The 23,624-nt window shown below is 42.4% G+C and overlaps 2 protein-coding genes across 2 annotated transcripts in view; both read right to left on the reverse strand.

Annotated features, from left to right (window-relative positions):
- LOC106043254 (complement C4-A-like) overlaps positions 1 to 12,058 on the reverse strand; it is a 57,478-nt gene extending 45,420 nt beyond the window's left edge. Inside the window, exons 1-2 of the mRNA XM_013192615.3 lie at positions 11,729 to 12,058; positions 844 to 926 (exon numbers count right to left, since the gene is read on the reverse strand). Coding sequence (XP_013048069.3) covers positions 844 to 908 — 65 coding nt within the window. The 5' untranslated portion in view covers positions 909 to 926; positions 11,729 to 12,058. The remainder of the gene's footprint in view (positions 1 to 843; positions 927 to 11,728) is intronic.
- Positions 12,059 to 16,613: 4,555 nt separating this feature from the next.
- The window catches only part of FREM2 (FRAS1 related extracellular matrix 2), a 129,483-nt gene continuing 122,472 nt past the window's right edge, over positions 16,614 to 23,624 (reverse strand). Inside the window, exons 22-24 of the mRNA XM_066989665.1 lie at positions 21,894 to 22,081; positions 21,589 to 21,735; positions 16,614 to 20,446 (exon numbers count right to left, since the gene is read on the reverse strand). Coding sequence (XP_066845766.1) covers positions 19,934 to 20,446; positions 21,589 to 21,735; positions 21,894 to 22,081 — 848 coding nt within the window. The 3' untranslated portion in view covers positions 16,614 to 19,933. The remainder of the gene's footprint in view (positions 20,447 to 21,588; positions 21,736 to 21,893; positions 22,082 to 23,624) is intronic.

Here is a 23,624-nt window from a genome sequence, read left to right on the forward strand (position 1 = left end):
CGGATACATCTCTAGCAATAGGTACCCCGACATAAACTTTCTATGGGGCTGTAGTTTTCATGGTGATGTGGACGCTGGAGGTCAATACCAGACTGCAGGCAGGAATCTGCTCCTCGATAAAGCCACGCAGGAAGAGAAGCATTTGGGGCAGGAGATAACTTCAAGTGTGGTCTGGCATGGAAGGGGAGGAGGGCTTGTCCCATCTGCCCCAGATATATCATCAAAGCTCTCCTCTAGCTATAGTAAGTGTCTGAATCTACTTGATCCTGGTGGGAACACAGTAACAGAGTCTTCTTCTGTTCCCCTGACCTACGGACCAGTTTGAGGGACCCTTACCATGCTGTGCAGGTTTTCTCAAGGAGCTGCATCTATTTCCCCAGAACTAGAAGAACCAGTGTCAATGTATGTAAATCTACTATACTAAAGAATAAGTACAGAAGAGCACCAAAGCTCTCCCAGATATGAAACCTTTGATTTCTGCAATGTATTAAATCAATTATAAAAAGGAGAGTGACTTCCGGCCCCCCCCCCGCCCCCCAGATTTGCTGATCCAGTAAATGTCAGAAGCTAAAGATGAACAAGCAGCAATAATATCATGAACATCATACTTTGATAGGATGTCTGAAATTATTTGTTACTGGGAGCAGATCTTTCCTGTTGGAAAACAAAACCACTTTCAGGCTTCTTCCTTTTACAGATACAGGGTACCTATTTAAGGTTACACAAATTTTCAGTGTTCCAATAAACAGGCTTTTTAATTCCCTGCCAAGATCATGAGCATATCCTATTGTCTGTTTCGAGGGATTTGTTAGGAATGAAAAGTTAATAATAAAATGTACTTACGATGGTGCTTGCTGTGCATCGGATAACAGCAAACAGAAGCTCATCAAAAATACCAGCCTTTCCATTGGAAAACTCTATAACATCTGAAAAACAGAAATACGAAAAAGCCACCGTTAATGTATCCTTTGTGTGCAGGTAGAAGGAAATGGCTGACGACACACTGCACCTAAGAGCATTACCTATCTTGGTTATTTATTAATAACTTTCAAAGCTGTACAACCAATAATGACAGACATGCTAATAATGCACAAATTAATAGCTCGTGAGAGAGACATTCTGGATAAGCCAGAATTTTACATTTGGTTATTCATTCATTCTCTTCCCAGCTTCAGTATAGTCACTTTCCAGTAACTAACAATCACATGCAGAGAGTTTCCACAAATACTAACAAGTCAATCCCCGAATCAAACAAGGCACCATGGCTAAAAGAGTGGTTTTAAAGCAATCAAAAATGGGGACAACTGCATGAGGCAGATCCCTTCTCTATGTTATTACTTAACTCCAGGCATCTCTATAGTCCAGCAAAGGTGAGAGAAAGCTCCTTCTGGCTTAGATAGCACAAAAGGAATTGTGGTGGAAATCTGCCTGTACAACTCAGTCCCACCTGTAGTGCTTAAAGGGAAGTGATCTGTTTTAACTTTAGTGGGATTAAAATGGATGTCTCCGAGCTAGTCAGCACAGTTTTCCTTCATGGTCAAGACCAAGGGCTTTCCCAGAGGGTCATTAGTCTCCTCTTAGCATAAACATGTAAGATGACACATCAGTGGAAGGCATTCCAAACTGTACAAAAGACACGCAATGCCCTAAATGCAGAATACTCAAAAACAGGAAAAAATGCGTCTGAAATGTAACTGTTTGTGCAAGAACCAGTTTTGATCAAAGCTAAATGAAAGAACAAATTGCAACTCTTGCATCGTGTCTCATTTTTGCAAGACTTGGATTGTTGTCTCCCAAACATAATCTTGTTGACTTGTGAAAATGGAAAAATGCCCATCTGATCTTCAGGCAGCTCACATCCCAGAAATGGTCATGTGGCTGCCCTCAAGGTCTGGGGTTAAACTGCACTTTAGTCTGCCACATTTAAGCTGGTGTCTTTAGCTATTGGCAACCGAAACCTTAAGGCAGCACACAGCTATTTGTAAGGGGACCTCACCCTCACAGCAAGGTCTCAGTGTGTTGTGCTGTGAGGGTGAAAGGACCCCACCTCACCCCATCCCTCGCCTAGGAGAAACCCCTTGCCTTGCTGACATAAGCAGCTTCTCAATTCTACATTTTCCAGCAAGAGATTTTACAAGACAAAGAGGCAGGGGAAGAGAAGAAGCTGTAAGACATCAACAAGGCATTTCACTATTTTACCCTGATTGTGCCACAAACATGATAGTTCCCTCTGCGACAAACATGGATGGATGGCAAGTGTGGTGGTCACAGAAAGTACCAGAGGCAGTAGCAACAAGAATATTTCTGGCTTCAAATTCAGGTCAGCAAAGGCTATGCCAAGACATTGAAATTTAGCCCATGCAAGGACTGACTTGAAAACAAAACAAAAGAAACAACAACAACAACAAAAGACAATTTAGGACATAGACAATTTATGGTAACAGGTATCTACTTATGGTTTGAACAGGTAAAATTATTCCACTTTTGATTAATGCTTTGGTTCTTGAGACAAATTATGAGGTCAGTGCAAGAGCACAATGAGAACTGAAATTATATTAGTGGGTGGTAGGAATTGTCCTGCAGTTCAGCGGAGCGAGAATTATTATGCCCATCAATAATAAATGTGTAAAATATCACGAAACAAAAAAGTAGAATTGAGCTTGTGAAAATGTGAATGATCATACTTTTATTATGGCTTATTTGTTACTTCCAGAGGTTTAACATAATTATAAAACTGTTGATTCAGGGAGTTCTTCTGACCAAGCCCATCTAGGCTTCCCTTGTTGTCACTAGTGTCCCAAAGTGCTGCAGCAAAAAGGAGTCAGATGATCTCCATAAGACTCACTCTTGAAGAACAGAACATGCAGTAATTCAATAGTTAATAAACACAGCAAGGCAAATATAGGGCTCTCTCTGTCATCACAGAGAGCTAAGGCTGTGTGAGAGCTTTGTTGAGGAATAAAGGAGACTCTTTAATTCACTCAGCTGACTGCTCTAAAGGGACTCACTTCTCGTCACCATGCCAATCAATTTATACATAAAATACTGTTATGTTAGAAATGTTACCAGCTATCTCAGACTTTCTGACCATTTTCTAGGAGCCTCTGCTTGACTCTTGTTGGCAGGGAGGGACAATGCTCCAATTGTACATGGGGACTTAGCTGGGACAGCCAAATTTCGGTAGCATAGAAGTGATATCTGAACTAAGGAGCCACAGGAACGGTCTGCAGCCTTGGATTGTTCTCTGTATAAAATTAGGAAATGTGGAAATACTTGCTTTATAAGAGATGTTCACTGATGTTCTGTAATGCTGGAAAGACTGTTGGACAGAAACCTGTCCAAATGTTTGTTCCACATTTCTTTTGGTTTCTTTCTAGCAAAATGATGCCTTATTAGCCCCATTGCAATAACATTTGGTTGGATCAGCTGAATACTCTCCCAGTATTTAATATAGGAGAAAATTCAACCAGGCCAGCAAGTGATACACTTATGGCATTGGTAACTTCAGTAGGCTTAATTGAGCTATCTTGCAATGGAAAAATAAAATTCATGTCCCATATTATAATAATAATAATAATAAAGACAGAAAACATTTATTAAGGTGAGCACCAATGAGGAACTGCCATCAGAGTCAGCAATCCTGAAGAAATTAGAGGAAATTGTTATTTTTTTCTGCGCCTTCAAAATGAGTTCTCCAGTAGTCTTCATCCTCCTCTTCTGGCTTCTACTTCCACTCCTTTTAGCTGTCAGCCAGGAGGGAGAAGGTGAGGGAAGGTACTTGAGTGTCCCCAGCGCCCAAATTTGTGCTCTATGGGAGATGTTCAGGACATAAGAAACAGGAACTGTCAAACCAGTTATTTTCACTTTGCTCTCTCTCCCCTCCCTCTCATTCTCACTGCAGTTACGCACTGACAAAACTGATTCAGTTGTAAGACAAATATCACAACTTTCCTCAGGGCCTCTGGACTCCCAAACCCAAGCAGACTGGTGAAGAAGAGCAGAGATTTCCACCACAAAGACAGTCTGTGCTCAGGAGAAGGCGGAGGTTTTGGGGAAGAAGATCTCTTGGGAACAGGGTTTCTGTTCTCCCCGGGGGGCAGAAGGGGCTTGTTAAGATAGCAGCTGGCAAAATATGTACTTCTCACTACTGCATGAACAAAGGGAAGATAATGGGTGAGGTTAGCTTAGAGCAGCAGTAGCTGTGGAGCATGGCAAGGCTGTTTTCAGAGACAGTTCCACTGCTTGGTCTACACAGCTGCCATCCATGGTCAGGGCTAATTCAACTACAGATCAGTCTCAGTTTATAAAATAGAACATGAAATGGGTATGAATGGGTTATTATTATTATTTTTTTGGCTCCAGAAATTATTGTTATTGTTATTTATTGTTATTGTTATTGTTATTAATAATAAAAAAAAACCAACATCCTCAATCTTAGTGACTTTTCCTTGAGAAACCCATAAGGATGTCTCCCAGTTGAAAAGACACCACTTTGCAGATGTCTGCAACATGAAGTCAAACGAAAAGAAACTCTGCACTGTGGGGTCACACCAAACTCTTGCTGTTGTGCCTGTCTTTATCAGGGAAGGTTTCCTTTGTCTGGTCTGGCTTGCTTGTCAGGGGACTGAGGTCTGTTTATACAGCTATACAAATAGCTCTTTGGATTGGCAGCTGTTACACTCTGCCACATATGAACTCACACTGAGACATTTTCATGGATCAATTTTTAAAGGGAACCTTGCAAAAGCTATTTATTTTGCTTTCACTTTTTTTTTTTTTTTAATTGGATATGCACACATGCTTCTCTGTGAGGTATGACTCTTAATGTAGTTAGTAAATTGTTTGGTCCATAATATAAACTATATATATATAAATTATAAGCTACTATAATTAAATAAGTATTTTCTCACTCTGTCTCATAAACACAGAAGAGCAAGTGTATACAGTCCCATAATTATTTATACAACTAATCTTAAAATTCTTTATGCTTTATTTGTCCTTCTTGGGGTATGTATAAACAATCATTTCACTGCTTCTCTTGTACCACAAATTCTTCAGACTGACTAGGACTGTAATTTCTAATGTAACACCAAATAGTGCAGTCCAAAGCCATGCTAAAATATAACATAGTAAGATAAAATTAAACTCTCATTTGAAAGCCTCTGACACATGCTTATAAGAGAGACCACAGAAAACTCACCCTAAAATAATTATTCTGCCTGTCCTTTGTCTAAAGGCAAAGTCCTTTCATATTTACTCATCAGGTATGCTATTGATTCTCCTGCTGACCCAGAGTTCAGTCCAGCTGTCTGGGATTGAGATACGTGCTTGAGGAAACTAGTCAACCTTAACTCAGGGAGATAGACTTGATTTATTCTGAATGTACGCTCTGTGCCCTTTCAGTAACTTCATCTGGAAAACCTTCATCTGTAGGTGTTCACCATGTTGTGAGCACCAGCAGTAGTTTTTGTTCTCTGGCTTGAAGTTCTTCCAAAAAAACTTTTCCCCCATTAATCTGTCTAAATGCTAACAAGACCAAACTCTTCTTTCAGTTTCCCCCGGCCTCTTTCACCTCTGCCTGGCAGGAAGGTACAAAGGACAACTTCACAAAGCACACTTCACAAACCAGCGCTGCAGTGATGCCCTCTTTGCTGCATTACAGAGAATTGTGACAAACACAAAAGGCAATATTTCACTCCTGACATTACAGAAAATTAGATTTTCAAATCCTTTTTCAACAGCAGACCATGAAGTGTGCGTCTAATTTGAAAAGCTCTTAACCAGGAGGGTAATTTCTCCCTAGCACCAATGTGAATGGAAATTATTCTTTTTTAATTTACCATAATCTAAGTCATGAATTAAAAAGTGAATATAGGCTCTAGTTGCTATTGTCATGAAAAACTGGCCTTTTTGCCTATAGTTTCTTTAAATGTTCTGCATTTAGCCCTCCTAGGTGTGTCTACTGCACTATATATATATATATATTATATGTATATATATAAAGTCTCTGTAAAAGAGGAAAACCAATGTATCCAAGAGTTTTCTGTTGTCACTAAGGAGCCTGGATTTTGGGGAGGTTAAACAACCAGTTTACACATCCTGTTCTGTGGATTTGGGAGCATGTAATGAAATGAAGGAAAGCCAGCCATTTTTAAAGGCAGAATTTAGAGAACTAATTTAAAAACATCACTGACCCTCATTCCTTGCATTTCCTGACTTACTGTTATATTCAAAAATGTTTCACAACAAAAGGAGGAAAAAAACCCTATAATATCCCCAACTACAGCTCGTTGGGTGCCTGTCTGTCAGAGGCAGTTTCCTTTCATTTGCTCGGATCTGCTAATTAAATCTAAAACATTCAGTTCACGCAGTAACGCTGAGAAACACGAGGAACAAGGGCTTCTCTTCCAAGCCTGGGAAAAGGCTCTGCTCCAACCTCCATCACACCCGAGTCAGCTCAGGCCAACTCCACTGATGGATCAGAAGCTGTCCCGCTTATTTTGATCCCTTGGTTTTAAAGTTCAGAGATGAAATTCAAAGAGAAAGGGGGAATGGGGGCAGGATACCAGTGTTGGGAGAGTTGTGTTGTTGTTGTAAATGAGAAGCTGCTCAGTTATAACACATTTCAGGGCCACGAGTTGTGATACTTCCCCAGGGAGTGGGCAGAGCACCTCCTGTTCTTGCTGAAACAGAGGAAAATCAGAATGACTTGTGTAGGAGCTCAGGGGGGCAGTTGCTCAGGTGAGGCATGCTGATCTCTTCTTTTTGCAGAGATTTACCCATGCAGCTCTGACCCTTTGCAGCTATTTGGATGATCAACGTGCCTTTTGGTATTGTCAGATGGGTTTTGCCTGTCTGGGCACAGCCATCATAGCAGAAATCTTCCCTCTTGCCAACACAATTCTGCAGAAAACTGCCTCCCACAAAATGATACAGAAGACACTGAAAGCTGCCCTTTCAGTGGCTTAGGTGCAGCAGGGAATACTGACGTCTTCAGAAGGGGACTGGGTGGATATCCCCAAAGCCCTGCTGGCAGCAATTGGGCCAGTAACACCCTGCCCAGATTATGTGGGTTGCACATTGCACCTAGAGATAAAAGATGTAGCTGTGACAAACTGTGAGCACAAATGATGTTTGTATTTATTTTGTAAACATATCTTGGAGGGAGCCTGGATCTGCCCTTGATAATATGTGAGCATGTGTCCTGCTACATATTTATGGCACCAAGGGGCAGGCAGGAGGCTCCCTCTGAGCACCAGGCAGCACTTGTGTGCTGGGCGGGCGGCTGAGCACTGGCCCAGGCTGCCCAGAGAGGCTGTGGGGTCTCCTCCTGGGAGAGCGGCACAAGGCGCCTGGACGGGGTCCTGGGCACCCTGCGCTGGGTGGTGCTGTGTGGAGCCAGGAGCTGGACTTGATGATCCTTGTGGGTCCCTTCCAACTCAGGATATTCTGATTCTGTGATTATTCTAGAAATGTCTGCCATAGGTTATCTGTATGCATTTTCCAATGAGATACTGAAATGTGTTGACTCAGGGTGGCAGCATCAGTGCCTCTGACCAGGTCACACATGGGATGTTAATATACTCTGAGACAGACAATGTTGCAAGAAGAATCCTCTAATCCGCCCAGTAACCATACACTGATGGTGCTGTAGCTTGAAGCAGCATTGAGAAAGCTTTGAAAAACCACACTCTGAAAAAATAAAAATATTTTCCCTGAAATCCTATGGGTAGAAAAGGCCAGGTGTGTAATACATGTGTGCTCTGTGTAACTGAAGCCTGCATGGAAAGGAAACCAAACTACTCTGCAGAATATTCCCATCTCTTTAACGTGCCACATCATGTGCATAGATCATCATGCTCCCCTTTAACAACATTATCTGTGACAGCATTGTGTGTCTTCACTGACAGCATTCACATCTGAAATTTCTGTCTTTTTGCTCCCAGGGCCTTGCTGTGTCTGTTTGCAAAGCACCGCCTGGTCTGATGATGGAGCAGAGCCCGCACGCTGAAGGAAATTGTGCGTGTGCGTACAGAGCCCTGGTGCCATCCAGCGGGCAGTGTGCTGCCCACTGTGGAAATAAGTTTTCCCAAAGAGCTGTGAAGTTGCTGGTCCTGCTTTCAGAGATCCCCTTTTATTTCCCAAGCCAGGCAGTAGGGGTGGCAGGGTTCGGCTCTGGGTTGGTAGGTGCACGGGTGTGTGAGCTGTGTGCTCGAGCTCCATGGTACTCAGCGCAATTTGTCAAGGGTAATTTTGGGTTACCCTAAGGGTAACCTCTCTTCATCTGAGGCAAGGAGTGCTAAACTCCTGCATGTACAAAAGAAGAGCAAAAAAGACTAGTACCCCCTTCCAAACATGCCCAGGTGATCCCCTGGCAGTTCAGCATCAAACACACGTCATCTTCTGAGACACCCCTGGAGGGATTTGCTTTGGGATGCTGAGATCAGCTCACCGCTTGACATCACATATCCACAGCCTTTACTTGGCTGCCTCCAAAACCATCTCATCTGGATGCAAGTCCAAGTTTCTGGCCAGCTTTTTAACCTCCTGCCCTGTCTGTCACTTTGTGAGAAAATGCCATAGCAGGAGCTATGGTGTTCAGGATATTTTTAGGGTATTTTTTTTTTTTTTTAATATAAAGTCAGTGTGTCCTCAGTTGGCAGAACAGCTCAGAGCTGGTCAGAAACACCTTGTTCTTCCCAGCCATATCTGCCTCATGGCATTAGACCCCATAAGGCATGATGAAATGCTCTGTGCTGACCACTACTTTTAATGCCAAGAATAGGGTTTATCTCATTTGCATCCTTTCAGAAATGTGATTGCAGTCAGGAAGCCTGACCCAACTCCGTACCTTATGGACTTTCTGATTTACTGCAACACGCTCGTCTCTTCCCACTCCTTGTGAGTCAAGAGCTTATCTGGGAAAACAGATGCCTTGAAAATGCGGGGCGCCCGTTCTCTGTTCCAGCTAAATTCCACTTATGGGGGGTGTGGGGGGATTACTTTAAATCATCTTTAAGCTCCCTATATTTCATGGTAGGCAGAGGGCTAGTTTTACTTCTCACAGATGTTAAAGCACATTAAGGTATTGTGATATAAGGCCGCCTATTTAGGAAAGCTAACACGTTTCTGGCACACAGCAATAGGCAGAGAAGGTCCTAGCTCCTCTGCCATAACAAATATCACTGAGGTTAGAAGAACAGAGAGGAAAAATACACCTAGTAGAAGATATTTATCTTACTTTCATTACTTATTCCTCTTTACAGCCTGCAGCTAGCCTTTCTGCCGCAGGGGTTATAGTAGAAATAATGTCTGGCTTAAATGTATTTACAGTGCTCTTAAAGAATAAATAACCAGATCTACAACTCAAATACCTGAAAGTGACCTCTCTAAGGAGCCAGACAGGCAGGATGCTCTACACAGAGCAGTGCGAGACCACATTGAAGTGAGATAATGTGGATAAGGCGCAGAAGAATGCAGCTATGAGCTGAGCAAAACACTCCTCATGCAAATGCAGGTAAGGAATAAGGCATCCCCCCTTCTACTGCAGCTGATGATGCGTTTGAGAGATGTGCCTTGAGCACCTCCCTGTCTGCCTTCAAAGGCAACCCCCAAGCACCATTCCTACGGCTGAATACGCCCCCTGCCAACTCTCCCGTGCTACTTTTTGCCCCTACCACTGAAAGCAGAAATGCCTCCTGCCAAATCATTTTCCAACAGAAAGCCCTCAGTGAAAAAGGACTAAGATCCCTGCACACAGCCCCAGCTTCTTAGAAAGAAGCACACTAGTTATTCATGGTCAGAGAAAAGAAAATAAAACATTTCCCATGCTTTGGGGTTTGGGGAGCCAGGCAGGCCTTGCCGAGGTCCAAGTTTATCTGCAGTTATGGTGACCCCTTTAAAGGGCAGTAGAGAAAATACGGGCAGGGTCAATATTTGCAGACCAGTCTGCTCATATCCATAATGTGCTTTATTTGGGATAAATGAAGACTGAGCTACTGGGATAAACTGGTGGAGGGGTACTGGTGTAAGAAATGCTCCTTATGTTTTTTTAATGCCCCTTAATTTTTTTTCCTTCTTTTTTTTTTTTTTTTTTTTTTTTTTTTGGGGGGGGTGGGGTTGGGGAGGAGAAGGGATCACTCACAATACAAAAACTCTGGCGGAAAGTCATGAGACAGAAAGGGTAAAATTTGGGACCAGAGCTGTGCTAAGATCTCCTCACCCCACTGCTTGCATCTCTGCATCGAGGAGAGGAGAGGAGAGGAGAGGAGAGGAGAGGAGAGGAGAGGAGAGGAGAGGAGAGGAGAGGAGAGGAGAGGAGAGGAGAGGAGGAGAGGAGAGGAGAGGAGAGGAGAGGAGAGGAGAGGAGAGGAGAGGAGAGGAGAGAGAGAGAGAGGAGAGGAGAGGAGAGGAGAGGAGAGGAGAGGAGAGGAGAGGAGAGGAGAGGAGAGGAGAGGAGAGGAGAGGAGAGGAGAGGAGAGGAGAGGAGAGGAGAGGAGAGGAGAGGAGAGGAGAGGAGAGGAGAGGAGAGGAGAGGAGAGGGACTGCATCCGGCATCGCCCTGCATCCCCCTCCACTTGGAGTAGCAGTGGTTGGAGGTGCCCTACTTTTGGTTTCCTTGGACACCCTGCTGTCAGCACGCTTGTTGTCCTGTCCTGTGACCAAAGAAAGGCCTGTGCGTGAGGAGAACTTGATAGCTCAGAGGGATTTAGGAGATGTGTGCCTGTATAGGCTTACACTCGTGTGCATGTGCCTGCATGTACCTGTGCGCGCACACATGCTCGTTTTTGGGAGATTTCTGGGGGTCAGCTCTTCGGGGACTGTGCAATTGCTGAAAAGAACAGAAGGTGGCATGTTTTCTGCATTTTCAGGCGGCAAAAGTGCAGTAAAAGAAATACAGGAAGGAGCTAAAGGAGGCGAAAAGGAGGAAGGCAATAAAGTAAAGGAATACAGAAGGAAGTGGCTAAGCCCAGACCATATCCAATTCTGTATGTTTCTGCTGTTAACAATTGTATTAGCATTGAATGCTATTTTTGCCCATTTCTGTAATGTAACTCATTGATGCCACGAGAGCTGAGTTTACTAGACTCTGAACAAAAACATGGTCTGTTGTGATGCATTTCATTTCCAGTACTTAAACATCTTCTGAAAACTGTAAAATGAAAATGTGGTCCCCTTCCCCTTCCCCTTCCCCTTCCCCTTCCCCTTCCCCTTCCCCTTCCAGTTCCCCCTTCCCCTTCCCCTTCCCCTTCCCCTTCCCCTTCCCCTTCCCCTTCCCCTTCCCCTTCCCCCTTCCCTTCCCTTCCCTTCCCTTCCCTTCCCTTCCCTTCCCTTCCCCCTTCCCTTCCCTTCCCCTCCCTTCCCTTCCCTTCCCTTCCCTTCCCTTCCCTTCCCTTCCCTTCCCCCCTTCCCTTCCCTTCCCTTCCCTTCCCCCCTTCCCCTTCCCTTCCCTTCCCTTCCCCTTCCCTTCCCTTCCCTTCCCTTCCCTTCCCTTCCCTTCCCTTCCCTTCCCTTCCCCCCTTCCCCCCTTCCCTTCCCTTCCCTTCCCTTCCCTTCCCTTCCCTTCCCTTCCCTTCCCTTCCCTTCCCTTCCCTTCCCTTCCCTTCCCTTCCCTTCCCTTCCCTTCCCCCCTTCCCTTCCCTTCCCTTCCTGTTTAACCAACAGATTCACCCAACACTGCATGACAGGGGCATGAAACACCCGTTTGCCACAGAAGCCCCCAGCTCACCAGGCGGGATGTCCCTTGCATCTCAGGCTCACCCGTTCGCTTCAGGAGCAGATGCCCCGCCTGTTTGGTGAGGGGCAGGCTGAAGGTTAGGTCTGATGGCAGCAGGGGGATGGCGAGGGCTCAGATGGACCAAAGACACCCTTCCCTCCCCAGCTGCGGGTGCTGGGAGCCACCGAGTCACAGCTGGTGGGCACTTGGGAGTAAAGCCGCACCTCTGCTGCCCCTGTGAGGAGCCTTGGGCTGCTTCCCACAGCAGGCACCTCTGCTCAGCAGCCAGCTTCCCTCACTCCCTGGGCAGCTGAATAGATTTTAGTTTTGTACCTTCTCCAAATGAAGGAAGCTTAAAATGTCTGGGGACCTGGCAGCAAGGACTCGCGTGGCCCAGACGCTGGCAGCATCATGCTGTCCCTGGCCCTGCTCACTGACTGGGCCTTTCTCTCCGCTTGGGGTCATTTCCAGGCTAGTGAGCGACCACAAACAGCTCGCAGCAGTCACAGAAGGGGAGCCAAGAGAGCGGCAGTCCAGGAGGAGAGCTCAAGGACAAAGTTGCCATGGGTAATGCTTTCCTGTCCCCAGGCTGTAAGCACTCGGGATAGGGAAATCCTGCTGCTGCAGCATCTTGATGGAAGGTGGATAGACGAGGCACTGACACACGATTTGGAGCACTTCTGTCATTCAGCTTCTCTTGTTCTCAGTACATTCACTTGCACCTTTCCAGGCATGAGGCATTTGGGGGAAGGGCTGTGCCTCTCCTGAGCATCCTGCAGCAGACCATGCCTGAGGAGCACAAGCTAGAAGCAGACACTGCAGCTGCCAGTCCCAGAGCTGCGACTGCTGCAGTCAGCATCTGGAGGACGGTCCTGGTGCCACCAGTCTGATTAGTTTTTGGCTTCAACAGAGCATATCAAACCAGCCCTCCCACCCCCAAGCACTGGGACGTGTGTTCTCAGGTTTTGGCCTTGGGTCCCTTGGATCCCTTCCAGGCAAACACACCTTGAATTCTGCTTCCCAGATTGCAGCACTTCACCCTTGCGATATTGTCTTGAGAAATTACATGACATAAAAATGTGTATTATCTAATGCAAAAATATAACCAATAAGTAAAATCTACACTATATACCTACCTACGTCAATATATATCGTATACTATATAAAATACACAATATACTAAATATGCCTACACATAAATTTAAATATATATTACATAACAAAATCTATATAAAATTTATACAGTAATAAAAGCATGTTCTTTGCGTGCATATGTGTTGTTACAGTCATGTTTTGAAACCAGTCCTTTTGCTGGAGAATAAAAATTCTCAGCCACTTCATGAGGAGGCGAGGATAAGGCACATTACCACAGCTGACGGCTCCAGATGGGAACTACAGGCGATGCCTGAAGGCTGCAAGTGTTTTTTTGAATTATTGGCATCACCCCTAGCAGTCGTAATGTTACAGATGTCCAATGCCTTTCCTGGGGAAACTGAAATTTCTTAGGGGAGAAATACCTCCCCCTAAACTTCATTCTGAGAGCCAAACTGGACAGGAATAATCCAAGCTGCAGTGCGCCAGGCCAAGGGAGCTCAGACAGAAGTGGTGGCCCTGTTCTCTGACTGCAGTGGTGCCGGGTAGGGAAACCACCACAATCGAGGACATAGTAATGAGCTAAGCTGTAGGAGGTGTGCACATGAACTTCTTCATGCTAATGTGGAGTAACAGAATTTGCATTTCCTGGGCAAGCTCTGTAAGACACTAGTATGGAAAAATCCTGACATTAAGAGAAAGCAGCTATTGGATTGCCCACATTTAGCCTGGCTACAGAAAAGCAGAAAGTGGGTTCTGCCTCTGAAAATCATCTTTTTGGAAAAGCCAGCCTGGTTAAAAGCATTTAAGTTAGCAGAGACAGTTGTGGTCACACACCACACTTGGGTTGGTTTAGGTCCCAGATCACAGCCTGCACCTTGGCAGGAACCACTGGTGATGAACCAAGCTTTTCCCACTACCAAACACGGCATGGAGACCCGTAATCTGCAGTGAGATTTGCACTCCTCTCTTGCACATCTTCTGTTAGGCAGCTTCTAATGGTTTGTGCCTATTATGACACTGTGCATTACTGTGGTGGGTGGGTTTTTTTGGACGTAGTTATTCAAGTTCATCCATGTTAGTATCTGAGCAGCGTTTAGGTGATGTGAACATGGTCTGGTATGGCTTTAGCCTCTGGAGTCTTTTAAGACATGACATAACTGAGCACATCTCCTGAGCAGCAGGGTGAGCTAGTGGTCAGCCTTATGTTTCTCTCCAGCTGATGCTCTTTGAGGGTAGATCTTTCCCTTCCTCTTACTGGGAGGGCCCACTCCTGTTCATCAGGGCAAATGTCACCTACGCTAAATTTGCAGAGTTTCAAGATCCTGACAAGACTGTGCAAGGTGTGCCACTGAAGCTATGGTCTGTGGTGCTGCTCAGTGATGTCACAGGGTGATGGTAGGACATGTCCTGTGAAGCCAACCTCCTGACATAGCGCCATCATTTTGTCCCCAAGGTCAGAGGATTGTGTTGCTGTGAACAATCAGCTAGATGCTGCTCCGGCATGTTTCATGAATGTGACAATACTGGGGAGCAGTCCCTGCAGGCCACAGCATAGTTTGCTGTACTGAAATTCAAGTCTCACCAAGAAATGGAAGAAAAGCCCAGCTGCATCCCCATGAGCTCCTTCTTTTACAGAATTGGGTATTTATGTTTCTTTCTTGCCAGGATCATATAAGGAGCATATTTATAAGGCAAATACAATCTTCAGCAGCACCTTCAACTGGTGCTCCCACCTCCCTCTCCCCAGATGCTTTATCTCATTCTGTCCAGATCTCATGCCTTCATAGAATATGTGCCAGGAAAAAGCTATTGACTCATAAATCTGTTTCAAGCAGTCCTCAGCAGGAGATCTAGGTAGACGTGAGGTGCAGGTAAGTCAGCTGTTAGAGACCTAGGGTGCTGACAAATGAAAAATTTAATTCCCTCTCATCCCAAGAAGAAAAACATGGTTTTTGTACTTTATACACTTTATGTACTTTTAGTTCCAAGCCTGGGACTGGGGACTCTGTACAACTGTTAGGGCACGAGAGTGGCTTTTCTGGGTGGGGTGATGTGCCTCCGTGCCCAGGAGTGGAGTTGCAGGGAAGAGAAGGGCAAGAGAAGATGAACAGCCTGATCCTTCTCCTGAATCCTCCCAGCTTTTTCTAGCCGGGCCTTTCTTACATGGCTGCTGAAACACATAGATGATTTTAATGGACCTTTCTTTTATGGGTTTCACTCCTTTTTCAGTTTGGCCTGCATAACATCCAGCAGTCAAAAGCCTTGCAATTTTAATTTTGTGTCAAGCCAAGGTATTGTCTACTTTGTTTCATTCTTGTACACAGCAAATTTTGTTAGGTGGAATCTCTCTAAAATAGTGAGAAATAGTAATTCACTGTTCACTGTCTCTGTAACCTTCAGGATTTAATGCACCTCCGTAATATTCTCCCTTGAGAATATTACATTTCTAGCATTTCTTCCCTAGGCTGAAGAGTAGAAGGGAGTCTTACCCATTTAATCTCTCCTCATGGAGAAGACATTCCTTCTGTGATGAGTGTACTTATCCAGAAAACCTCCTCTTGACTTCCACGGTAACTGATTTAGGGCTTTTGCTACAAAATACGGTCAAAACCAACTAGAGATGACAATCATTACACTTGCTACTTCAGTTCCACTAGTTTAACTGGAGCACTTCAACTTGTGCAACTGCAGATTCATGCTTTACATGTAAACTTACATTCAGGAAAACTTGTATCATGAAAATGCAAGTAATAGGAGATAGCAGGAATTCAATGCATGCTTGAACATCGGCCATTAAATAAAACAAGATGCTTTGTTTCAAGATCTTCTAGCTGTTCCCTTCATTTTTACTGGAAGTCGATGGATACTCACCAAAGTGCAAGGTAAATTCTAAATGGATCATCTCTTGAGATAAAAAATGAGAAAAAGAAAAATCAATGAGCCAATCGCTTTAGAGCAATTTTCTGAAGAGCTTTCAAAATTAAGGCACTAATTTGCTGAATTTGAAGAGTCATTATTTCAAAAGACAGTGAGGATGCATCAAAAAAACAAACAAACAAAAAAAACCCAACTCCTACAAATGCTGGAATAATGCACTCATGTTTGGGCTGTGAAGGGAAAGACATCCTGGACTTTCTGGAACATGCTCGGACACCTGAGTAGCATTATAACTGCACTAAGTGCTGGAATCAACGAACGTTGACTTAACTGCTGTGGACAATCACCAAGTGAGATATGAATGCCCTTTGATCTATTGACAGTGCTATAGCCTTGTGACCAGATTCTTTGCTGATTTACATCATTTGTAGCTATTTGCATTGAAGCAGGACAGAAACACATTCAGTCTGATTTGCAGTGGCAGAAATCACAACACAGAGCTCACAGACATTACACTGGAGGGTCCAGCTTAGTCTAAGGAACTGAGTGCAAGTATAAGCACACAATCCATATAAGCAAGTCTAGGTAGTAGAAGGGGACAGACATGGAAATGCACAGGAACATGACATTCAAGACTTGCAGACTAACTGCCGATATCTACCTGTCTAGAAATTTCTGATGCTCTGTAATTGGAAGAAAAATCCCTCTCTGAGACATGAGCACAACTCCAGTGATTAAAAAGCAACCCCTGTGCTGCGCACTTCATGACCAGAAAGCAACCGCTTCAGGAACAAAGCAGTGAGATTTATTATAAACACAGCAGTAAGTTTATGTCCTTCTGTCGATGTGAGAAATTAATTTTTCTTAATACTGCACTACTGACCAGTCTCCACTATGTGACATTTTTACACAAATTTTAGATTAGTAACCAAAACAGAAGTAGTTTTATTTTTTTCCTGATACAAATGCCAAATATCACAGCCATAGACATGCACAAGAAATTGTTCCAAATAAATATGCATGGAAAGATTTCTGACAACTTGATAACAAATTTAAACACAGTAGGTATTGTATAAAGGGTTTAACAAATGGTATTACTGCTAGCAGAATATGTATCTTCAGGGAAAAGAAGATTGAATACATAATCTGGAAATAGATTAAATATATATATATAATATATTCAGTTTATTGCATGGATAGATAAATATTAACATATTTGTGCACATAACTGGGAACGAGGCACTTATTCAGGTTAGTATAAACAAGGCCACTTGTTAAGTAGAAAGAAAAATGTTAATAAGCCTCCAAAACATCTTGCTGAAATCCAAAACCTTGAAGCCATAATAACAAAGGCATGCTGTTACAGATGTACTTATAGTTCACTGAATTGTAAGAAATCCAATTTCTTAAGAATGGGACAAATCCGGCAGGCCTTACTGAAAACATTGGGATTTTTTTCCCAGGCAGAGGACTTTGATATCTGATTCAAGACTCTCACTCATTCGTGTCCAGCTTTTCAGTGTTTGTGTTGTGTTTTTCTCTGTTATCAGCAGTTTGCACTATTTTTATATATTGTTTGAAAAACGTTTGTCTGATAATCCCCATCAATCTGAACGTTTTGCAGAGCAATTAGACACTATTCAAAGCAGTGATCAGTTGTCTACCAGGCTCAATATTTGGCTTGTAGAACACATGCTTTTTTGATATGGTTTAATTAAAAGAAATAATAATAACTAAAAAAAAAAAAAAAAGATTTTGCCTGCAAGAAACTTTAATGATATTTCTGTCTGTTAAAATTCAAAAGCAGAAAAATAGCTCTACTGATAAACACCTAATTTATGTATTTATTATATATATATTTTAAAAGATCTTCTCTGCTTACACAAAACAGGCATTTTATAAATATTAAAATGTTCTATTATTTACATGTGTCCCATTTTACTGTAGAATCATTGACTGCTACTATCCAAACACATAGGTTCTAGGAGACAAATTCTGCATTTCTCATTATCGTAGTGGTTTCATATACAGGCACAAAGGCAAATTTGATCCTAAGGTTACAATCACGACTTAGTTCTAAGCTTTACATATAAAACATATCCGTGGGTTAAGTCTTTGATCAATCTTGCAAACATAATACATGGCTCACAAAACCAGGAACTGCATTAGAAGACCAAATTAATGTCAGGTGACTAGGGGAAAGGTCTAATGCACTGGGCACATCTTAATGATAATTGTTTCAGGCTAGAACTCAGATTAATTAAAATAAAAGATGACTGCATGACTTTAATAATGTAGTTTGACCCTTAGGTTGCTGAAAACATCTTTCAATTAAGCAGTCTGAATAACAGTCTTCAGAAAAAAAACACAGAAAAAGATAGTACAGATTCTGCCCTGATTCACTTGATGAAAAAATGATGGAATCTTGTGAAATGAGTGAAGTCATAACAATATAAATCCAGAGCAAGAAATATAAGCGTAAGTCCCTCTGTGGGCATATTCACACCATACCATGAACCATGGCCCAGACCTTCCCAGGAGAGTTGACCTCCACATTTCTGAGCCTTATGGCTCGGAGGTCGGGTCTAACTGTGTTTGCAGAGCGCCGCAGGCAGGCTAGGAAGCCTTTCAGACAGATTTTTAGCTCAGTGGCAGCATTGTGTGCTGGCTGCCAGGCTGCTTGCAAGCTGGATCCTGGTAACTCAGATCTCTACAACACGGTCCCCAGAATCCCAAATTCCGGAGGTACTGCGGCTTGAAGATTGGTGGCTGCCTGCACTCAGCAGCACAGGCGGTGGAAAGGAGCAGGTTTTTCAGCAACAATCTCAACAGCCTGCTTCTGGTTTTATATAGTTTATATAGTTGAACTCCATTGACTGGAAAAGATTTATTCATATTAAATGCTAGTGGGAAAAATGGGACGACCTATCTTGAAGGTTATATAATTTCCATGACCAAGCATTAGGCAGGATATCTTTGGGGCAGAAAAGGTCTTGTTTGGATAAGAACTGACATGGGACACTGCTGATCCAAACTTTTGTGAGACATCAAGCTGTCAAATGATCTAAATCAGGAAGGCTGAATAAAAATTAGAATGACTCTTTTGAAAGCAGTCACTTGTTAAAAAAACAGCCCAACAATGACCCAGCATGTTTGTCAAGATGTGTTATGATTATACAGTAATAAATACTACTTGATTCAGTCATGGTTTTTTTTTTCTTTTTTTTTTTTTCTTCACTTTGTTGCCATTTAATATAGCAACTGACAATCACACACTGGATTCAGTATCATGATTCCTAGGCTCAGTTCAGGCAGAACCTTGTCCTCTGCATTTTGAATCTAACACTATCATCTTCTCTAGGGACTGAAACACTAATGCTTGCATTTCCCAGCAGTGGATATGCACTAGAAAATATAATTTACCTTACAAAACTTCCATGATCTGTTATAAACTTAAGAAGACATAAGTGTCCAGTTCCTGCGAAAAACAAAATTCCTTCTGGATTTGGTGTATTCTTTGGCTTTATATAAACATAAATAAGGAAAACATAAGGGAAAAAAGATCAGATTAAATAGCTGAATAAGAATTTGCAGAAAAGAGTATGTATTGCTTTCTGTGACATGCAACTGATTATAATGTTATGCTGTCTAATCTAGCTGTCTTTTGAAAAAGTTCATTTAAACACAAGGAAAAAAATAATCACCGGTATAGCTTAAATGAAGTAAAAGGCTTACAGGAGGGAGGATTCATGCCTGAAGCATTTTATCACCTTTCAGTCTAACTGTAGACATTGAGTTGTTTGTTAGAAACAGTACAAAATTAACTGAAGAGTGTAAGGATTCTACCTCTCAAGTATTCTGTGTTTCTAAAGAAACAGATTTCCTCTCTTATCACAGACAGGATCTATAGCACCTTTGGATAGTTTCTTCTACTTTTTTGAAACGTCAGCAAATAAAAAACCAAAACACAAATCTCTCCCTTACGATGCAGCTCCTTGAATTCCTGCTAAAGATTAGTGCATGATATAAGGACGTCATGATAACCTTTCGTGCAAAGTGGGAGAGTCAGTATAGATTCTTCTATCGTTGCTAAAGGCAGCAAGAGTTCAGGATAAAAAATTTCAAGTACACCTAGAAGCACTTTTTACTCTTTATGAGTCACCATGATCTGCTGCTAACAAAGTGCAGTTCAAGTTTGTTTTGAGGCACCCTGGAGACTCTGGCTTGAATCCTGTGGTCTTGGGATCAAACCTCAGAGCTGTCGCTGGTATAATTGTCTGGTAGCATCATTGGTTCATTGCTGCCTGACTTCTTTGCTGCTTCCTTCTTCTCAGAATTCTGTCTCCGTTTTAGCAGCAAAACGATGATTGCAATTAAGCAGATGGCAAGGAAAATGGCAGCAGCTCCACCAACGATTGTGACTATGCTGACCCCTGAGTTCTGGCTATTCAGTTCTCTGGGGAGTACACCACTGACCACAACCTCCCTTTGAGGAACCTGTTTCTTGCTGGTGCGATCTAGTGCTATGTGCTGTATGTTTGTTCCTCGGTTGTTTTCTACTCCAATGTCTTTTGCAAGCTCTGGAGCTCCCGCAACTCCTCTCTTCTGACGTCTCTGTGTGGATGCTGCTGGGCCTCCTCCACTAAAGAGCGAGTGGTACTGGTGCTCTACGCTTCTTTTGCCAATTCCACGGTTAGCATTCTCTTTTGAACGTACAGTGTAGATTGTATGGACATACCACTCCCTACCCAAAGACACCTAGAAAGACATGTATTTTGTTTTTTAAACACAAACATGCATAATCTGGACAGTGCTATAAACAGAGAAAATAAATCACCACTTTGTATTGATTTTCTGGACAGTACTTTCAAAATCATGCACAGATAAAAACCACTATGTGCCAGTCAGTCCCAGAGAAGACATGTTTTCTGCCAAAATTTTAAGAGGGTGTAGAAGGGATAGTGTCCATTCCTTTTCGTAGCCAGACTCTATGGCTACCAGTGGTTGCTCCCAAGCTCTGTTATTGTGAAAAAACTGAACATATTTTCTATTTTACTCATTTCTCCAAGAGTTTTTCAGGACATGCCATTGTTTCTTCATATTCTCACTCTTTTGACAGAATGAGGGCAAAAAATTACTACATTATTGGAAATGGATTCTTTACATAGAAAATGAGATAACAATTTCATAGGGACAGGTTATGAAACCCTTTTTATGCTGTTAAGAAGACTCAACACTGAATGGCCAGGAGTAGGATTAAAGTCTCCTCGGTAATTTTTCTAACATACTTTTCAGTTTTGCATGTAGTTTTGCAAATACTAAAGAGAAGACAAATACTAAAGAGACAACTGCTGGCTGGATCATATAGATCTAAAGGATGAAAGCAAACTGCTGAATGATTATATGGAATTAAGAATTAGGTGTACCCTTTAGTTTTCAATTTCATGATTTCCAGTGCTTAGATATTTTGCAGTGTGCAGGTTTGTGAGAATGACTTGCACAGAAAATGCTGAATATCAATCAGATTTTGGTGAAGCTCACTATAAATGCTTACGATTTTTTATTTTTTGTCTTAGACAAGCGATGTGAAGGAATAAAACAATGCTGTGTAACAAGAAACTTATGCTTTTAGAGGAAATGTTTAACAATCATTGGTGTCATTTCTTGTTAGCTTATGGAATTAAACAGAAGAAAAACATATTATCCCTATAGGAATCTTTTAAAAAGTAGTCCAGATTTTTCATCTAGAAATTTGTAAGCATTTATAATCCTGTTTAACTGTACTGAAATCACAATAAATCTTTCTGTTGACTTCAACATGACTTACACTTAAAAACACTTCTTTTGCAAGTGTTTCTTTTTGGTTTAGTGTTCTTGCTACTAAGGTACAGAAAACATACCTGAAACAGGGGAGTTGAGTCCACTTTAAATCCATCAGAGCCTGGTTGTTTAACTAAAGAAATTGCTTCAGGATCATCTATGGCAAGTTTTGCATTAAAAAGCACATTTCCAAAGCTTGAGGCTTGTGTCTCTGGTTGAGCTTTGTCCTACGTGGTCATACAGGAAAAAAAAATAAAAAAATAATAATTGTAAAACACAGATTTATTTCTTCCAAGTTGTTTTTAGATAAAAAAGAAGTGAGAAATATCTATCTATCTATATATATAGATAGATATGTGCATTCTCCCAGAATTAGAACACTTACCACAATCTTAAATCTGTACAGAAGGGATGGAGAATCAGCAAGGCACCCATATTCAGTGTTGGATGGATTATACTTGGGAACATATCCATCAGCTCCCGTGCACAGGAAAACCTTCTCAATGCTGCAGTAGAAGGAATCACCAAGGTTCTGCACTGGATCCACCATCACCCGACCATAAATGATATCACCTGTAAAGAGTGCATGCAGTTCACATCCTATTACACTGGAACATTTAGCACAATACTGAGGCTAAATAAAAAAGCCTAGTCAAGAAGCTTAGCGCAGTGTAATTTGAATGCAGTTTCTGGTCACCTCGAAGGTCCAAGCTGAAGATTTCCAGTCTGCCTACAGCTATACCCAGAGTCTACTTGAGACACCTGGCTACCCAACTTCCACCACAGGGTGTTGTCAAAGGTTGTGATTAGAGCAGACACTCTTCCACACACTCTGGGCCACATAACAGCAGTAGGTGGTCATTTGCTGTTGCTGTAACTTGAACCAGTTCAGAGGCTGCTTTAAATACTGGGCTATATTCAGGTCTTCATTCAAAAAATGGCTTAAAGAAACATGTACTACTCTGCAGCAAACTGGGATGGAGGTTTTTGTCTCCCAGCAATGCAATTCATTGAAGAGATGTTCTTTATTATGTCAGCAGAATTCTGTTTAGGCTGGATAAGAGTTTATTTATACTTGGTCAGACTGGCAGCATTTAATACTGTACAAGTGACATGAACATTATGAAAAGCAACAGAGACATTTTCAGAGACTCGGCTCCCTACTGTGTAATTGCATTTCAGCTGTCTGATAAGATTTAAGATAAAACATACTTGCAAGGCCTGTACAAATAACCTGAGCTGTTACTATGCAGGCAAGAAAAGTGTACTATGTACAGTGGTCAGTACATGTGACAGAAAGTGATTAGGCAGGACAAGAATTTGGAGAAGGAAAGGAGAAGTGGTGCATTTTTTTAACACAACTTGTAGTAACTGTAGACTTTGAGAGAGGACAGATACCTGCTGTTCAAGAGACTGTGCAAACTTATCAGAAAAGACAGACTTGGATTCAAGATGTTGGCATTCTGATCAATCAGCAAAAGAGGCACAGAAAGAAAGGAGAAAAATGGAGTAACTGCTTAGGTCATAGAACAATTCACCAATAGATGTACTGAGTGAAGCCCAGTTTTGGTCTATTGTTTCACACAAGGTTTTTCAAAACCTCTCTCTTCTAGAGGGTCTGGACACAGTATTAGGTGAGCAGGAATTCTGAGTGTTCATCTTAGCTATGACTTTGATTTCTGTTCTGTTATCTACCTCACTGCACTGGGTGGACCCTGGCCAACCCCCACTCAGCCTACCCCTCCCACAGGACACATAGAAAATAGATGGAAAGTGAGAAGACTCATGAATTGAGCTAATGACAGCTTAATAGGGAGAATAAAAGCTGCACATGCAAGCAAAACAATAGGAAGAATCCATTCATTGTCAGATGCTTAGCCATTTCCTGGAAAGCAGGTACTCAGCATGTGTAATGGTTACTTGGGAAGAAAAACACCATAAACATGAATGTCCCCCTAGCTTTCTCCTCCTTTCCCTGAGCTTTTATTGCTCAGCATTACTTCATATGGTATAGGATATCACTTTGGTCAGTTTGGGTCAGTTGTCCCACCTATGTCACGATCCATCCTCTTCCAATCCCTGGCCTACTTGGTGGAGGGCAGGGGGGAAGTAGAAA

This window comes from Anser cygnoides, chromosome 1 (assembly GCF_040182565.1).
Source record: "Anser cygnoides isolate HZ-2024a breed goose chromosome 1, Taihu_goose_T2T_genome, whole genome shotgun sequence".
Taxonomy (NCBI): domain Eukaryota; kingdom Metazoa; phylum Chordata; class Aves; order Anseriformes; family Anatidae; genus Anser; species Anser cygnoides.